Genomic DNA, 19,145 nt, shown 5'->3' with positions numbered 1-19,145 from the left:
TCGCCACTCAGATTTTGGACCTCCTTCCAAGTTGTATGCTGAAATACCCATAGTAATCTTGAATCACGTTTAGTGATCTGTTCATTGACAAATCTATAAGACCCTCTTTCAGTTTTACTGAAAGCAAGAATGAAACGGCCCTGCCTGCATGTGTTACCCGGTCTTTAGAAACCGTTTGTTTTCTCAGATCCACGCCGATATTTCAGACATCCCTTTCTTTTCACGTTCTGGGATAAGGCGCCATTGTAAGATTTGGGATGGTGAGGTGAGGTGAGGTGCAGCTTGCTTTGGTAAACATGGAGGAGGGTGAACGTGGAAAGGGGCACTAGGAAGAACATGTGGAAGTTGAGGCTCTCCGTGCCTGGCTGTGCTTCCCGGAAAGTCCTCGAGGGACTGTGCTGGGCGGAGCTTTCTAGTGGCCAGTGTCCCACACGCTGCCAGTGGTAGAAGGATCAGAGAGGCCATTTGGTCAGGGATGTCTGTTCGTGGCACAGAGAACAGACTATTCAAGGGCTAAGGCATTCATGATTTGTGTTGTATCAAGAATAAGTAATAGGACCAAATGCTTTTTTCGTTTTTAATTGTGCTTAGTTGATTTTCTTATTAACAATACACTAGAATTAGCTGGGTATTTTTTCCCCCTGTCCTAAATGTTTTCCCTTGAAGGAAGCAGAAGTCGTTGGTTTTTCTTCTTTTCTCTCCCTCCTCTTTCCTTCATCTTTCTCTTTTTCCTACTTTCTGACTACAAGTCAGGGCTAGTCACGAATTCCAGTGGACGGCTTGAGAGGCCTGTTGACTCAGTTAAAATCTGTATGGTCCGTATGGTGCATGAGGTTCTTTTTCTCTTGTCCTTATTACCTGTGAGTAAGATTTTGTAAAACCTACAATATGTCAGTTATGAGTTTGGCAAAGCAATCACAAAATACAACCATGTCTCCCCTTCTTCCTTAAAAGAAAATCCTTATTTATAGCACCTAAATTCTAGGCAATTGCTTTCCCAAATTCCCTTGGTGATGGGGGCCAACCCATAGTGAAGTGTCTGCATTTGGAGTTTTCAGAAAGTAGATGAAAGAACTGGGCACAAAAACGCATGAGACCGCATTTGTGAGAATGTGAATTTTACTCTGGTTGTAACTAAGAAAGTTGACTTGCTGAAGCAGAATGTTTATTTTGCTCATAACTCTGCTGTGATCATCCTTCTATTTCAGGTTTCATTTCCAGGGGCCGTGTGGCACGATGCTTCCTGAAGCCCTTGCACCTCATGAAACTGAAACTGTTTCTTAATTGCCCTGAGGAAGGAAGAAATCACAGCGCATCTAAGTACCAGGCCACCAACAGGAGAAACAGTCTTGTGGATGGTGAGCTGAATACTGAAAGGTCTGAATATATCTTCTGGAATCCAAACTGCTGATAAGTGATGGGACTTAGAAGAAATAGTAGTAAACGTGTTTAGAAGGAGAAGTCACAGAACTTCTCAAGTCAATTCGCGTTATTTGGTTTGAACCTAAACATAAGATACCTCTGATGTGTTTGGTTGGTTACCGGGAAGGAAACAACTTTGTAATTAGATTGTCTAAAAAAAGTAATTATTTTTGCTATTTGGGTAGAGGGGTAAAAGCCTGGTATTTCTGATTTTTGTGCAGGGTTTGGTGGAAAATAAAATCCCTTTCTACAGCAGGTAATTGACTGTATAAAGATGTTACCCCAAGAGATATCTTTGTTGGGGACTTTTTCTTGTCAATGTTTATCTTGTTTGGCTGCCTAACCTCAGTTCCAGGGGGCTAGCTTACAACAAGAATTCAGGCAAGGAAGGAAGAGAAAATGAGCAATAAGGTAGAAAATCAGGATGAGAAAAAAGAATAATGCAAATATATGGACTCCAAGGGTAAACACAGCTGCCTAAAATTTAGCACTGGCCTTCCCAGCAGCCAAGGAGGAAAGGGAGAGGTGATGGTTGGTCGTTCCTCAATATTATAAACACAGAAGGACGTTTCTCACGATCATAAACACACGCTTCCCCCGACGCTGAAGTTTGAAGGGAGTTTTTCCCGTGGGACTTGAAAGTTTCATGCTCATAGTACCTCTGCGTAAAGTAGGAAGAATACAGCCCTCTCCTCAAGTCCCACCACCTAATGCAGCACCCAGGGATGCCGGGCAAGGCAAGCATCAGAGGCCTGACGGAGGAGCGGCCTTCAGTAAACAGCGCGTGAAGGTCGTACATAACTAGCTCCCTTGGATCACGTGGGCTCCCTGGGTGATAATGCAGCTGGGCCACATCATCCCCACCCCTTACAAAGTTGCATTTAATATTACACCCTTGGCGTTTGTAGATGACAAGACACTGTGACATAAAACTTTGTACTGCATTTGCAAGTCATGCCTTTTAATAAATCCCAAGTATCCTTTGCATGGGCAAGAGCGGTGCCCATAACCCACAGGGAGTCTGAAGGATCAGCCAGGCACCCTGAGGGCTCCTGTCATATACTTTTACATGGGTGGGTCAAAGCATGCACACTGAGGGGACTTGGAATACTTATAATGCAGTGTTTGTACATAAAATACCATCATTCACTTCTAGTAGGTTTGTTGTAGGGCTTCTCAAAAGTGCACTCTATACAATTCCCTAGTGTTAGCAGTGATGGAAGTCAGAACACTGTTTCAGGGAGTCGGACTATATTTTTAATTTGTTAATTTCTGTCTGACCAAGATCCAGATACTTCAGAGCTGTTCTTTGCAACTCCCTTCCTACTAGGTTGTTGGTACCGGTAGCTGTTTTTGTTTCTGTTTTGTCATTTTTGTTCATGTTTTGGTCTTGTTTTTAAACTAGGAATTGCTTCCAAATCAGAGAAGAGGAAAAGAGAATTGAAAATACTCCAAAATTTATGTGAGGTAGGATTATTCAATTCAGTTTAATATTTACTGAACATCTACCATATGATAGACATTAGAAATCCAGTGCTTAGAGAGCGATGGACCGTCCCTCAAGGAGTTCACAAAGACTGGGTTGGGATGATTGTCATATAAGCTGTTAAACAGCGTGGAAGCTATAGTTACAGAAATTTGTTCAAGATTCAGAGAATGCAATTAGAGATGAGCAGAGTGGGGATGGGGTCGATCTTAAGGTGCTTGGAAGTCTTTAAGAAGAAGTCAGCCTGGGTGGGAGTTTTTGAAGTATAAATAGGAGTTCCAAGGGCGGAGTGTGTATCACGAGAGCATGTCCAAATGCAAGGTAAGTATGAAATAGCTTGGTTTGTTCAGAGAAAGATGAACCATTTGCTATCATATAATGGGTGAGAGAAGATAAACACAAAGGTCATGAAGGGCCACGTATGCTAGGAAATGAAATAAGTATACTTGGGGCGGGGGCAGGGGCATAAATATACACAGTACGGGGGTTGCGGCACTAAGTGACGGTAGGATGGGCAGACACCGTGCAAGGTCCTGGGTTACAGCAGGGAACCGGGGAGGGGGGCCCCCGCTCTCAGTGAGCTCACGTTCTAACGGGAGAGTCAGACAACAAGCTGTTAGGGCGAGGAGTCAGTGATGGACACAGAACAGGCAGTGGCCGAGGGCTGGTGGTCAGGGATGCCCGTGAGAGGGCGGCCGAGGTCGCCAGGCACACGTTTGGTGCTGAGGATCGATTTAAGTCCGAGTCTGTCGACTTTGTTTCTCGTCGGCGACAACAGGGCTGAAAGGCATGGGGTCCTGCCGCTATAGCGCACTTCTTCCTTTTGAAACTGCACTTCTGTGGGGAGTGCGGAAAGCCGAAATCTCTTGTACAAATACTGATTAACGGGATCGACCAAGCGGATCTCGGAGCTAAAAAAAGGCGGCGATAGGGCGACTGGGGCTTGTGGTCACCGGATGGCGTGACCTGCGAGTCCGCCTCAAGGAGCGCGAGGACCCAGCCAACCCTGCTCTCGGCATCCCCGCCAAGGAGGCAGCAGGATGTATCTTTCCTGCCTAGAAACAAGCACCACGGCCACCAGCTCTCGCAGCCGTGAGCGAGGAGGGACCGCGAGGCCTGCTGCGCGCAGCCTCGGAGTCGGGCGGAAGGGAAGGCCCCCCGCTTCCCTCAGGCCACGCCCTTCCCCGCTCTGCGCATGCGCCTCTGCATAGCTCAGTGGGGCCTGGGAGCCTGCAGAGGGCGACAGAACCCGCGGCGCCTGCCTTTTACGTCACGCTCCGCTTGCGTGCTGATTCCGGGTCAGAGGTCGGGCGTAGCTTGGGTCATGGTGCAGCTCAGGCCGCGCGCGTCCCGCGCCCCGGTGTCGGCGTCGGCGATGGTGGACGAGGGCCAGCCCGCCTCGGAGGAGGAGGCGGAGCACGGCCTGTTGCTCGGGCAGCCGAGCAGCGGCGCGGCTGCCGAGCCGCTGGAGGAAGACGAGGAAGGGGACGATGAGCTTGACGACGAGGCCCCGGAGGAGCTGACTTTCGCCAGCGCCCAGGCGGAAGCGAAAGAAGAGGAGCGGCGAGTTCGCGAGACCGTGCGCAGGTTCGGAGCCCGCGGCCGGGCGGGGAGAAGCGCCCCTTCCCGTCCCGCTCGTCCCTGCCCGCACTGACTTGTCGCCTTTTCTCCCAGGGATAAAACGCTTCTGAAGGAGAAGAGGAAGCGACGCGAGGAGTTGTTCATCGAACAGAAGGTTAGAGGGGAGGGCGGCGTTTCACAACGCGGCTCGGGGTAGAATTCAAAGTTGCTGGGATGTGGGGTAGAGCAAAGTCGCTAATATTTTCTTCTGACTACAGTGACAAGGTGCTCGTGCTCCTTGCCCTCCACCGATTGAAAGTGGGAGTGGGAAGAGGTGTGAACCTGACATCGTAGGGTCAGTCCCACCTCTGACGCTCAGCGGAGGTAGTTTATTTGAAACTGGGTCGCCGTGAGCATTAGGTGCTTTGTAAACTAAGGGCCGTTCCAACACAGAGGATGATTGATGTGCTCTCTGCTGTTTAGCAGATTGGCCACAGAACTGACTCCATATGGACGCGATATTAACTGCTTCCAGTGTACGACAGTGACCTGAGGGTTCCACTCTTCACATCTTCCAAAGAATGTGGAATAGGTTCTGAGATGCTTGGTCCCAGGCTTCCCACAGCTTAGAGATAGTGGAGGGCAGTGTTCAGCCCATTTCATTTATTTGCCTAGAGGTAGGGCCGTCCTTAAAATGGTAACTTTCAAAAGCAATCCAGGGCATATTGTCATGTGCCTCACTTCTAATTGATTTTTAAAATGTCTTTAAGAAAAGAAAACTTCTTCCAGATACTATTCTAGAGAAGTTAACTACAGCTTCACAAACTAGGTAAGTAATGGATCTCGTTTTATTACTTGCCTTACATACAGTCTTTGAATTACAAATTGGTACATTTATTTGAACTCAAATAACTGAAGAAATTGTAAAGTCTAAATTAAAAAGCTACACAGTATTTGAATTTGGTGGGACAGGTGGAGGGAAATATTCCACTTCTTTTCCAGTCTTCTGTTTTTCATTATGTTTGTTGTTGTTCCCATAGGTAACTCTAGTTTCTGAGTTGCTGATCCAAGTGGGTTCATTCAATAAGTTGTGGGCCACTGTCATTGTACTAGGGGCAGGTGTGACTAGATGGTGTGAATAAAACAGTGTTTTGAAATTTATCCTTTAGTGGAGTAGCAGGCAATTATCCATAGGCTCCTTAAAACTCAAGCTTGTCCCAATCTGCCACCAACCTGTCCTCCCTCCTCATCCCATTTAGATTCCCCATTTCATTTAGCAGCTTTGCCATCCACCAGATGTTTAAAGCTCCTTTTCCTCATCTATGCCACGGAATCAATCAAACCGTACTTAATTTAGATTTCTAAATATTTGCCTTTTTTTTTTTTTTTCCTATTCCCCCTTGTCTCCTCTCTCACTGCTTTCAGTTCAGAAGTTTAGCCCTGCATCTTCGGCTTAGGACAGTGGTTCTTAAATTTTCAGTAAAAGAACTTCTTCCAGAGAGTTACTCGGTTTCTGAATACATGACGGTGACAAAGTCCTTTTCACCTTTCAAAACCAAGTTCAAATGTCACCTGTCTTCTTCTCACTCCCTCCACCCCATTGCTCCCCCCACCGTCTAGCTTTTCCAGTGTGCAAGTGCTTCTGTATAGATATCTCATTGTATTTTGCCATTTACCTTTCTCTCCATTAGACCGCACTTCTTGAGGCTAAATTCTTGTCTCTGTCCTCGTCTGTGTCTAAATTGTTCAATTAATCCTTCAAGATCTCTCCAAATAAAGTGAGGCAGGCCTACCACCTTTCACTTTGCATTTCAAATACTGTGTTATATAATTCTTAAATATTTCACTTTAACTCTGTTAACCACAACAGTCTGCTTCTTTGGAAGCCTGCTAATATATTTCCAGATTTTAAATTCTGAGAAGATACTCCCAACCTAGTATACAGTTTGTTGATTGGGAAAACAAGTCCTTTTAAACTTGTCAGCAGTTCACTGGGGAGTGACTCTTTCTTTCTAAAGATCCTAAGTAAAAACTGAGAATGGTGGTAGTAAAAGGGGGGGAGGGGTATCTTATTTGTAAAACTAGATGAAATTCTGTAACAAGTTGAGTCATGTTTGCTCTCTGCTATCCCAGTTAGTGTTTTTCTTGTTCTTCCTTAGTGTGAAGAAATCACCGGCAAAGTTGAAAGAAGGTATGAACTATTCTAATTTAAATAACTTCTCATTAAGTGTCAACTACATTTGCAGATATTTGTAGTCAAATGTTACTGACCCTTAGAAAGAGCATGGGAACAGGCCTGGCCAGTTTTAGCTTATTTCTTACAAATAAAAACCACACACTGGTGTGTAGTGGGTATTTAAAGTGAACTCCAGTATGTGTTCCTGATTTATTTTTACACGAATGCTAATTAGAAATATAACTCAATTTTTTAGTTAATTTGCAAAAGAAAAATGAAGAATGTGAGAAAGGAAGTGACTCTAAGAAAGCTAAAGAAAAAGTGCAAAAAGTACAGACTGTTGGGTAAGAAGAGTCTTCTTTTTTTGTGTGTAGGATGTAAAGGTGACCTTTGGAGGAGAGTATTGGCTTAATTAGTAGCAGTTTCAGATTGGATCCTCTGTGGAAAGTTTTTGGTATTTATATTAAAAAAAAATATTTATTTGCTCTACTAAGATGTAAACATTACTTGTAAAATAGTCCTGTAATTTAGTTTTATTAATCTTACCTGTGCATATACAAAATTAGGATGTGGGATTTTTTTTCCACTATTTGAGTCAACTAACAAATACTTTATTTTGAAAATAAGCACTGCCTCATTTTGACCTTTTGTATTGATTACCAGCCAGAATAAAAGCTACTTGGCTGTAAGGCTAAAAGACCAAGATTTGAGAGATTCAAGGCAAGAAGCAGCCAAAGCCTTCATACAAAATTGTTTATATGGTCCTGGAACCAACAGAACTACTGGTAATTTCTTTATGGACTATTTTTCTCCCTTTTAACTGCAAGTAAAACAAAGCAATGATAAATAATTCTCTTTCCTAGTGAACAAGTTCCTGTCTCTTGACAGCAAGAGGTTACCGGTGAAAAAGGCCGCAGCCCAGTTTTTGAATAATGCTTGGGGTAAGATTCAGCTTTATTCTCTGAATCTGATAGTTTTATATATTGAATAATGTTCTTTAAAAAAAAAAAGTTTATTTATTTATTTGGCTGCGTCAGGTCTTAGTTGACAGTGTGCAGGATCTTTAGTTGCAACATGCGGAATCTCTTTTTGTTTTTTTTTAGTTGCAGCATGTAGTATCTAGTTCCCTGACCAGGGATCGAACCCAGGCCCCCTGCATTGGGAGCACAGAGTCTTAACCACTGGACCACCAGGGAAGTCCCTGAATGATGTTCTTTTTTTAAGGGGATAGTAAATACTCATGAAGTATCGATTTTTTTCTTACAATGGCTTCTATTACTATTTTAAAGTTGCTTCTGAAGAATAGGTCAGTGTAGTATGTATGAACATATACCTAATTAATTTTAATATTTACACTCATGTATTATCTAGAAAATTTGGAATTGTTTCTTGGGAATTTTATCTCTTTATTATTCTTAACTGCACAAAACCTTCTATTCTAGGATCCCAGAAAAAACAAAATGCCAAGAGGTTTAGAAGACGTTGGATGGTCAGAAAGATGAAAACTTCTAAGAAGTAAATCAAAGCTAAATGAAGAATGAGTACTTTGTATGTATAGAACTTATAGATATTTAGTTTAGAGCGTTTAATTTTTTTGAAAAAATGAATAAAAGACTTACTTAAGGGTCATTATAAAAAATCTTAAGTCTATTTGGGGTGGTACCCAGTCCCATCTCATCCATGGAGTATAATTAATTGTGCCTTATCGTCTTTGAGCATCCTGGGAGAAAAAGCAGTTTAAAAGGACTTGTTTTCCTTTCTTTTTATAATCGTTTCCCCGTTTTATTGAACACAAGCAGTGCCCACGCCAGTAGGGCTCCTCTGCTACCCCTCCGCCCTCCCCTGCAGGGTGTGTGGCAGGAAAAGTCTTCCACTACAGCTCTCCAATGCTTTAGTCTCTCGGATATTTTTGTGCTATTATTGATGAGAATGTCACAGAATGCGAGGAAGAGTGCAGTATCTAAGTGTAGACAGGTAATCTGTTCTTTTTTAAAAGAAGGTTTAAGCCTCGGTGTACAAAATACAGCCAGCAATCAATCACCTTTGCCAAACCAAAGGATATGGTGGTTTGTTGTTATCCTGTTGAAGAGCTTGCTTATGTTTTACTTGTAACCAGTTGGGAGTTTGCTTTAAGAATGGCAAGTCACATGCCATATTCTGATTGATTATGAAAACAAGATTCATTTCCTGCTTGCTTTGTATCATCACCCACAGTATCAGCTTTGACCCTAATCCAGGGAGGCCAGTAACTCAAGGCAGTCTTAGGTTGCAGAACTCCGATTTATAGTAGCAACCATTCATTTTAGTTGTTCTAACTTTATATTAATCATGAGAAGTATGCAAGTACCTAATATATAAACTCAATTGACACTCTAGTATCTGTAGAAGTAAATTTTTAATGGCTGGTTAATTATATCACTACATTTTTATTGCAATATAGTACTCATTTAAGCACTTAAAAATGGAAGGTGTACAAAGATTAAATTAAGACACGGTAAATTGACTAAATATTTGGTTTTTATATAAATAAAGGTCATGACCACACTGTTGACATGTAATACTGTTATAATACAACAGTTAAACTTGTGAGTCTACAACAGAAGTCATCTGTAGTTAAACAGGAAACAAAGTTGAAAAAGACCATGTTAAAACAAAACTACTGGGACTTACAGGTCGGGATTGTAAGTAGCAACAAACATATTCACTCAGCTCCTGAGTATTTCAAGTTTTACAGTACACATTAAAAATGATTTCTTCCATCAACACTATAAATTCAAACTGTCAGATGTTTATGCATTTTGCAAGTTACACTGATTGAATTGCTTACATGGGAGCGGGGGTCAGAACACCTCCCAATTTGAAGTTTACATCACCCACATGCTAACACAAACACAACTTGTTCCGTTTCCTTCCCCCCTCTCTCCCCCCAACAAAGAAGGCAGAATTTTTTGGTTTCTTTTAGGTAATTGTTTTAAAGGATTTGTGATGATCAATTTGAACGTCTGAAATTCAGTAATATTTAACTCTTAGACAACTAAGAGGTTAAAGATGGAAAATAATTTCTCCTAACACTAAGTTAGAAAATCATTTGCATCATGCTGTAAACTAGGAAGCAATGTAAAGCGACAAAAACCTGTCCCCAGTACATAATTTAAAAAAATCTAAATTTCAAATCAGCAGAACTGGTCTACTTCCATGTTGACTATATGCCACAATATAAGTGTGAGCTCCGTGAATGCATAGCTAATGTAGGTAGTCTTCCACTGTGGCAAAAGCACAGGATCCAATTCCTGATCGAGCCATCAGTCCTAGACACTGTGTGGCCTGTCCCATGGCTAGGGCAAGTGGAGGTTGCTTTGGCAGATTGTGGGTTTCTGAGGAAAAATGATTAAAAATGGAAATAGCAATTAGCAATACATTTTAAACAACGTCTCTCAATCGGGAAAATACTGCATTACTTACAAAATTACCAGTGTCTATGCTGCTCTTAACTACCTAACTAGCAAAGGTGGGTTTTAAGCAAACAGTGACTGCCTTGGACAGCTACTCTGACAAGGTACTGTGGTTACTGGGTGTTCAAGTAATAAGAAACATTTCTTGCAGAATTAGACTTTCAAGGTGTTAGACACTCAAAAACTTTTACTTCCACATGTACTATGATGGAAACGATGTAATTATCTAATGTGTGCAGTGGGGAGTAAGGAATATTTAGTATTTCCCTTCTATTTTTCCAAGGTCAATTGACATTACCAAAGAAAACGGCACCAGGTTTTCGGTACAAGTTTCACTGATGGATTCTTCCCCTTCTGGGAACAGGACCCAACAGAGGCTGCCGAATCCTTTCCACGGCATGTTGGTGAATGTCATTTGGGTTGGTAAGGGAGCAGGTGGTGAGGGTGACCATGAGAGACCACTGAGCCAAACGACCCTATAATCTGAGGAGTTAATTTACAATTGATAGGATAAACATTTGTAAAAATCACCATTAAATGAAAGTTTTCAGGGTCCTACATACCAGACATGTCAGACAGCTGTAGTACAAATGTTAACCATCATCAAAATTCATTCTTTGCCAGAAATGAGAAACTGAACTAATGATAAAAGTGACCAAACCCATAGAAGCTGATAACTCCTCCTTGTGTGGAGGTGTCCAAATTTTAATTTTATGCAGATTCCCAGTTAGTAAAATTACTAATCAGTCCTTGTAGGCACAGCTGGCAACAGGGCAAGAACAGTGATCCAGGGCTGGTTAAGGCTCCATGTGGGTTGGTTCTGAGGCCGCACATGGCGGTGGGAGAAAGAGAAGTTCCGGAAGGGATGAGGCAGAAATAAAGGGAGCAGGTTCCGGACTTAAAGGTGTAAGGGGAGGTGACACAGGATGAAGAATATTAGAATACAGATACGCAAGAAAAGATGCACACGCTGGTGAAAAGTGGTCTGTGGGTTAAGATTATTCAAGTACTAGCTGTTCTCTGGCAAGACGCTATTCAGCTAAATTCTGATTGTGATACATTTTTTTGTCAACTCTAAGCAGGAATGACTTTATAAACTAACTCTGCCTCAACTAGAATCAAGAACAATTTAATTTTTACACAAAATCAACATAACAGAATAAACAATGAAAAGGAAACCATCCTTTCAAAAATCTCTCTTGAAGGTTCACAGGGAAGTAACCTTGCTCAGAGGTAAGCACTTCATTACAGTTTTATTTTGGCCAAGGGAGGCACATCTGTAAGCATCTTTAAATTTTTTTAGCATATGAAACTCACAGGAATTACATACAATATAACTTTAAGCACTATTTAGAGATGAAGCTATATAATATAGCACAGTATTTATAAATATGCACACATACACCCACAGCAGTAAGTCTCATTACTTTTGCAGGAATTATATACATTTAATATAGTTTAAGCGCTGTTTACAGCTGAACTACATAATACATGGCACAATATGTAAGAACACACACATCCTGGATAATGGTCCTAAGCAATTTACTACTGAAAATTTTAATTCCCCTGGAGAACCCAAGATTTTTAACTGTCATAAGAAAACTTTTCACTTTTCAAAAATTCCTTCCAAGTCTGAGTGTTTACCTAGATACAAAGCAATTAGGGCTTCATGATTACCTATAATGTAGTCATTTCAAAAAGACAATTATAGTAAACCATTATTTGCCCTACAATCCCAGCACTGCTACTAAGTACACTTACTTTTACCAGTAAAGCTAAAAGAATTTCGTATAACCAAAGAAAATACACATTACCCAAAGAAAATTCACATTGAATTTGTATAAGAAAAGTATTAACACAAAAAAACACTACTACTATTCCAGAACTTCAGTATTAGACCATAACACCATGAATTAATAATGAATTTCAGAAGGACAAAGCAGATAAAGGCCCAAACATGAATACTTTTAAATTGCTTCCTTTACATTCCAGCCACATGAGCCTTGGCCTTCACTCCAAGTCTCTCTGTGTGACACTGATCCCATCTATCTAAGATTGTTTCAGACATAAACCTAACAGGGCCAAACAGCACAGAACAGACTTCTAAACTGGTAGTCCCCATTTTTCTTGAGGAATTACATTCTAAAAAGGTGAAAAATCGCTCTCATCTAAACTACCTCTGAGAAAAATTGCCCAGATATGAAAAGTTTTCTGTAAACAATCAACCCTATAGTTTATATATAAACGCACAAAATGTGCAGTTACCGAATTCATATAAAAAGTATTTGTTCAGGGGACTTCCCTGGTGGCTCAGTGGTTAAGAATCCACCTGCCAATGCAGGGGACACGGGTTCGATCCCTGGTCCGGGAGGATCCCACATGCCACGGAGCAACTAAGCACATGCGCCACAGCTACTGAGCCTGCGCTCTGGAGCCCGCGAGCCACAACTATTGAAGCCTGTGCGCCTGGAGCCCGTGCTCCGCAACAAGAGAAGCCGCTGCAATGAGAAGCCCGCGCACCACAGCGAAGAGTAGCCCCCACTTGCCACAACTAGAGAAAGCCCACATGCAGCAATGAAGACCCAACGCAGCCATAAATAAATAAAGATTAAAAAAAAATTGTCCTCTGTTTAAAAAAAAAAGTAGTTGTTCGGTACATAAATACCACAGTCCTACTCTGCAGTGAGTTGCTCACAGGAATGGCAACCAACCAGGGGGCAGCACATCCCAGTTTCTCACTTGGTGCTCCCCCTGGCTAAGCCCGCTGTTCTCCCCTTCCCTCCCTTTTTTACTTGGTAAGGGCATGTAGTTAAATATGCTGAACTTTGATGAGAATGTCATGTGTCTCCAAGGGTTGATGCTGACAGCACTCGAGCCCCGTGGGAGCTGCGACACCGGTGGCTCGGGCCGGAAATGCTTATGTACACGTTGACACAAAAACTTCTGTCTTCCAGAATCACAAGATGCACCCCAATATACTGCTTTTACTCCATCTGAATCTATTTAATCTGGGACTGAGATACCAGAGGAAGTTTTCTATACTTTAAGGTCATTTTAATTTTTAAAATGTAAAAAACATTTCCCTTATGATTTTGCCAAAATATAAACGCCAGCACAAACACCATCTCAAACACTCAAGAGACCAGCCGACGTGCTTTCCGGCCTCACTCACCTAATATTGCGCTGTTCAGAGCAGAGCACACAGGTTCTCTCTGAAGTGGGTCAAGCTGATTTCCAACCGGGCTGTTCCAAGGGTCTGAATAGGCTAGTAAACTGAATGCATCCTGTTGAAAACAGCAATTTGGTTTTTAATTCAAACAGTTCAGCGACTGTGCTCACCATGGTTACACGTTGAGAGAAAGGTAAAATATGGCTTTAAGGCCCTAGACTAACACAAGCCCATTTACCCCTGTGACTAGGAGGCTATATATTTTTTAATAACTAGATTATGCAGCAAAGCCTAATTTGTTTTCATTTTTCTTGTAAACAGCCATTTTCATCATCTACCCCTTATCCCTACAACACATGCAGAACAGAAATAAAAAATGGAAAAAACTTAATTCCTGTGGAATGGGCTATATTACTGGTTAAAGTAAAGAGAAAGAGAAAACATTCGGATGCTTTACAATTGATGACCACTAATATGAATCTGACATTAAAAGGTTAGGACCAGCCCATGTATTTTTTTAAACAGATGTGGGAACTGGGCATATCTCACTGGATGTCATCTTCTCAAACTCAGTAATCAACAAAATAAAATTAAACTGGCTCCCCTTCAGGAACATTCAGTAGTTCCAACCATCCTAAGCCGCCCCTCCTGAAGTAACTGACACACAGTCTTCTTCTCAGACGATGGCTCTGTCTTCCTGTCGTCTTTCTGTGGGGAGCACATAACTACAGTGAAACCAGACATTGGCTTCAAGTTAAGCTGCATCACCAGAGTGGCCTTGGGCAAGAACAACCTTCCTAAGTATCAGTTTCATCATTTGTATAATGGGGATTATAAGAGGTCCTATTTCACAGTTTATGAGGACTAACTGAGCTGAACAAAATGAGTAATGTCAGCTCACTCTAATCTTTCAGTAAAGGATAAATTATTGTTTTGCCAAAAGTCAATGCCCTAATCCAGAGTAACAGTATGATACAGATATAGATACAGTTAGACACAGGACACCTTCCCAGTTCAGATGGCATACATGGAGAAGTGCTGAGGAAACCAAATCAGTGAATTCAGTAGCGTAACACTCAAAATGTTGGTCACTGAAAGGTGGAAGACTGAAATTCCTAAAGAATACCATCTCCCACGTGAAGCTGCTCCGGCACCCCTCTAGTAATCTTATTAGTGGGGGTAAGGCTTCCTGGTCAAGCCTGTTCTTGCCCTTGCTCATCTGAATTGGCCTCTACGGTGTGACGACTGGAGAACAACCGCCCATAAAGCAGAGCTGTGCGGCCTGAGGCTACAGACAGGGATACACGTGGCACCTCCACTGTCCTACGCTGCTGAGTATCTCATTCACATTAGACTTCCTGCCACAGTTATTAATGAAAGTTCTTTGAAGAACTTATACTATTTTGAACCCCCTGCAGCTACTCACAGGTGCTAGTAGATACAAGGAGAAAAAAAAAAAAAGCTTCATATACCTGCTGATTGCAAGACCTGCTTCTTAACAGTATTTAAGATATTTTATGCATCTCACAAAGCTACTAGATTCTATTTCTGGTTCCCCCCAATCCAAATTTATTGATGGAGAAAGATTAATATCTGATATCCTGTGAAGCTAACTCTAATCAATCACATTATTTCTAAAGACTGAGCTTTGCTCAAGACTTAATTCACCCCACAACCATCTAATGAGGTACCATCCCTATAGTGCAGATAAATTTTAAAAGACAGACTAAAGAATCTGTCCAAGGAATAACTGCTACATAAAATTTTAAGCACAAAACTATCCTCTTGCGTCTACATCCTGACATGCTACCAAAAAGGTGAAATGTTGCAGTCCCAAAAGTCAAATCAAGACCATTCTGTCAAATACACCTTCTAGCATTTAAAACAAAATTCACAGAAAAAGATAATGATGGTAGTAATTTACTGTGCACTAATATTGTGTGAGGCAATGTTTCAAGCGCTAATGTGTATCATCTCATTTAATCCTCACAATAACCTTTGGAGGTGGTTACTACTATGCCCATCTTAGACGCAAACTGAGGCAGTGAGAGATTACCACCACACAGCTAGTACTGTACTTCTTTTAGGAAGATACAGTTTCTTTCTTTTAATTACCAATCTAAATATTAAGAGGAAAAAAGTCTAAAATTTTGCCCCCATATTTTCAGTATAGCTGAACAAATATTTATTGGACACAGACGGGGACCACCAGGACCTCATCACTGTTTTGAGGACTCACACAGTCCTATGGGGAAGGCAGACATGTAAATGATGTACCGTCTATTGCTTATTAACAGAGTGTATTGTGTCACAAGAAGCAATCACAGAAATAGGCTCAAGCTACATGGAAACTGAGGCTGGAAAGGAGAAAAGGCATGGTTGGAACCATGGGTAAGGGCTTAGATCCTAAAACACCCTAAAAATCGCACTAAAAAGCTTCCATTTGTTCCAATAAGGCAACAGAGTTTTACATAACGGAGTGATATGGATTAGACTTGATTTTAGATGGATCACACAACAACACTATGAAGCACAGCTTGCAAGTAGAGCGAAGCTTTAAGCAAGAAAACTAAAAAAACCCTTTAAAAAAAAAACCGGTTTACACGATCAAGTTCCCAGGAGTAAATATCTAGAACTTGGTCTTTCTTTACAAGGGGAATGAAATCAGCAAAGCAACCTTAATGTTTTAAATTCTGCTGTAAGACTAATTGGTGAAAGTAACCAAAGAAATGCAAATAAGCAATTTTGAGATAATGTTAAACCCACTAAAGTAGAATTAAGGTACTAGTGCCACCAGCACATCCCTTTATTACTGCTGATAAATTGGTAGACGTTTCTGGAAAGCAACACAGCAACACGTAGCAAGAGCCACAATAATTGTATCCTTTGACTCAATAATTCTATTTCTGGGACTTTATTCCAGTGGAATAATTTTAAGGAAGAAACAAAGATACATGTATAAAGGTGTTCACTAAAGCATTTTTTAAAAGGCAAATAGAAAATCTAAAAATAGAGCAATGAAAAAAAAAAAAATAAATAAATAAATAAAAATAGAGCAATGCTTAAATAAACTGATATAGCAACACACTAGAATATCATGTAGCCACTTAAAAATAATTGTCAATAATGTATAGAAACTGGAAATACATTTTTTATGATAATAAGAACAATACAAATAGGATAACTACAATTACCAATCAGATAAAATATATGCCCATGCGATTTAAGGCACAAAACTGAAAATACCTGTTAAATATCATGGCATTATGGGTTACTTTTTATTTTAGAAAAAACATTACTTCAGTGGGAATAATTTCTGAGGAAATGTGACATTTAGGTAGGATTCTCAAACTGTACTTACACTTGGCTTAAAATCTGTAGCAGTTTCTACACAGGGTGTGTCTAGAGTTACTGGATTAAGAGCTACTTGCAGCTGGGGCTGCTCGTTCTAACCTGACTCTCCCAGTCCTCCAGCAGGTGCCCTGCTGCTCTGCGCAACTGCAGTAAACGGCTGTTGAACAATTCAGGTAGCTCTCCTGGGAGCCACTGGCAGACTCAGGCAGGTAAGCAACAAACACAAAGACAACAGGAAAACAGGAAAGGAAGACCGAGAAAGTCAGAAAAAGGTCAGGAGAACCACGGCTGCAGCAGGACCCCCAGCCCGTGTTGAGCACAGGTGGGCCACCCCGAGGTCTGCAGTGCGCGTGCTACTCCACGACTGAGGGGAAGCAAAACACGCGTGTACCTTACGGCAACTTCGCTAAGTCTCACGCCAGCCTTAACCAAATCCTGTCTCTCTACACGTGTATGCATGCTTCAGAAGTCTGTGCAAATTCAAACAAAACTAAAGATAAAAAAACCCCTTTCAACCACCCATGACCTGAAGTGAAGAAGAAAAGAAAACAGTAATTTCTAAACCTTCTCAACCAGGGCAAAAAAAAAAGTTCTCTTTGTGTTACCCTCAAATCCTCCAGCATTGTTCTTTAGGTACTTAGAAGCCGGATCCGCCACCCATCTTATCTCTTACCTGGATCAAGATACGTTTGGGGAATGGGAGAGAAGCAGCTCAGAGTGTTAAGACAATCTCTTGAAGTAGTTGGCATTTGCTTAGAAGTCAGAGGGACAAACTCAAAGCCATCCACATTCTTTAGATGATGAATTACATCTTCACTTAATTCAATATATAATCAAGGAATATCTTTGAGGATAGGCCATGTAATGCCATTTCCTGTGCTTCATGCAAATTAGAATCAAAGAATAAGCCATGGAGTGGAATGTTAAATTTTCAAAGGGGCTACATAAAATCATACTCCATTAGCATAAAGTATTAACAAGAAAACAGAGTCAGATGACCTGGTGTAAAAAAGCCTATGAATTCTTTTTTAAAAACATTTCATATCCCCAAATATCTCCTAAAACATCAGTTCTCAAAGCATGATCCAGGGACAACTGGGTCAAAGACCCTTTCAGGGTCTCTTGTGAGGGCAAAACTATTTTCATAATAATACTAAGATATTACTTGCTCTTTTCTCACTCTCATTCTTTCACAACTATACAGTGGGGTTTTCCAGAGGCTACATGTGTGTGATATCACAACAGACTGAATACAGAAGTAGGTATGAGAATCCAGCTTATCATTTATTAAACCTAGCATTAAAGAGATTTACAAAAATGTAAAGCAGGGCCACTCTTCTCATTATGTTTGTTTGTTTATTTTAGGAAGATAAAATAACACTTTTATGAAAAATAACAATGACATTATTTTAAAATGAATTTTTAGTATTAATTTCTAGTAGAGTAAAATCAATAAATATAACTTATACAAACAAGAGCCCTTTGGGAATCTTTAATAGTTTTTGAAGTGTTTAGATACCAAAAAGGTTGAGAACCACTGCCCTAAAACAACCCCAGTACCTAGCAAAGAAGTTTCCCAAAGGGATAGCTTTGGATACGTGAAATAATAATAAAGCCTGAGAAGTTTCTTAGCACTGCTGATATCAGAAAAGATTCTCAAAGTTGTATAATAATGAAAATTCCCAGTCTGGAAAAATCCAGTTACGCATGCCTTTTTCTCTGGAGGTGTATACAGGTGGCTTGTTAACCCATCCTAGACTAGACAGGTGCTCTACTGAGGCTACAGCGCATGTAGCTGGGATGGGTTTTTTTTTTTTTTTTTTTGGGACGGATTTTATGCCATATTTAGCACTACTACGTGTTGCTCGCTGGCCCTCTCTCTGTCTAGGTCAGGAAGGGATGGCAGGAGTCTTGAGTCTCGCCCTCTCCTATACCCAAGCATCAGTGTCAAGGCCACTACATGCATCTCCCCTTCGTTTTTTGGGCTTATTTCAAAACATTCAGGAGAAAATATTTGTAACAAACCAACTTTGAGCCCAACCTCATGCAGGACAAACAAAACAGAACAAAAAACCACAATGGCTAGGTTCATGTCTCACAGGTGTACAGGGCTGGTGGGACTTCTATGAACATGAAAAAAATCTCATCTCTACCACTAACTGCAATGCTGACTTAAGGTAGGCAAAGCTCCATCTTTAACTGCTACACAGAACTGTGGCTAACTTAATGAACTGTTTCCCTTTTCTCCATCTCACTATATCCAGTGCAGGCATCAATCCAGAAGAGACTTGAAGACGTGTTTTATCTCTTCTGTGAAAGATGACCCAACCCTTCACCAATCTCAAAATAAAAGCCACACATTCAATTTGCTGCAACCCTGAACAATCTCTACTAAAGTAAAAATATCTCAAATTTATAGTTTTATCAGCACACTCACATTTCTCCTAATAACTCTGCCAATTTTATAGCCGAGAAAACTAAGAAAGCAAGTTGACAAGGGGCACACAGCACTGGTAAGTGGCAGAA

The 19,145-nt window shown here is 41.0% G+C and overlaps 3 protein-coding genes across 17 annotated transcripts in view; 2 read left to right on the top strand and 1 right to left on the bottom strand.

The window, feature by feature from the left end:
- SIRT5 (sirtuin 5) overlaps positions 1-1,712 on the top strand; it is a 28,787-nt gene extending 27,075 nt beyond the window's left edge. For 10 of the 11 annotated variants that reach the window (XM_082344470.1, XM_082344473.1, XM_082344476.1 and 7 more), the window contains one exon: positions 1,209-1,712. In XM_082344470.1, the coding sequence (XP_082200596.1) occupies positions 1,209-1,411 (203 nt within the window). In that variant the 3' untranslated portion in view covers positions 1,412-1,712. The remainder of the gene's footprint in view (positions 1-1,208) is intronic. The other variant, XM_082344471.1, reaches the window with a different exon arrangement.
- Positions 1,713-3,396: 1,684 nt separating this feature from the next.
- On the top strand, positions 3,397-12,738 carry NOL7 (nucleolar protein 7). 4 transcript variants are annotated; one of them, XM_082344467.1, is made up of 10 exons: positions 3,415-4,495; positions 4,583-4,643; positions 5,239-5,297; positions 6,628-6,659; positions 6,901-6,988; positions 7,308-7,429; positions 7,508-7,585; positions 8,087-8,159; positions 10,380-10,500; positions 12,438-12,738. In XM_082344467.1, the coding sequence occupies exons 1-10, from the start codon at positions 4,104-4,106 to the stop codon at positions 12,513-12,515; spliced, it is 1,104 nt and encodes a 367-aa protein (XP_082200593.1). In that variant the 5' UTR covers positions 3,415-4,103; the 3' UTR covers positions 12,516-12,738. The 4 variants fall into 4 exon arrangements, with proteins under 4 accessions (XP_082200594.1, XP_082200593.1, XP_082200592.1 ...); XM_082344466.1 differs by having other exon boundaries at positions 3,416-4,495; positions 10,380-12,738; XM_082344469.1 differs by lacking the exon at positions 12,438-12,738 and having other exon boundaries at positions 3,464-4,495; positions 8,087-8,192; positions 10,380-10,513.
- RANBP9 (RAN binding protein 9) overlaps positions 9,021-19,145 on the bottom strand; it is an 88,540-nt gene continuing 78,415 nt past the window's right edge. The window contains exons 13-14 of one of the 2 annotated variants that reach the window (XM_082344456.1): positions 13,269-13,380; positions 9,021-10,018 (exon numbers count right to left, since the gene is read on the bottom strand). In XM_082344456.1, coding sequence (XP_082200582.1) covers positions 9,888-10,018; positions 13,269-13,380 — 243 coding nt within the window. In that variant the 3' untranslated portion in view covers positions 9,021-9,887. The remainder of the gene's footprint in view (positions 10,019-13,268; positions 13,381-19,145) is intronic. The other variant, XM_082344457.1, reaches the window with a different exon arrangement.

Source organism: Balaenoptera borealis (assembly GCF_965194805.1).
Source record: "Balaenoptera borealis genome assembly, chromosome: 12".
Lineage (NCBI taxonomy): Eukaryota > Metazoa > Chordata > Mammalia > Artiodactyla > Balaenopteridae > Balaenoptera > Balaenoptera borealis.
The sequence above is the reverse complement of the archived record's forward strand: the minus strand, read 5'-3'. Positions and strand labels throughout refer to the sequence as shown.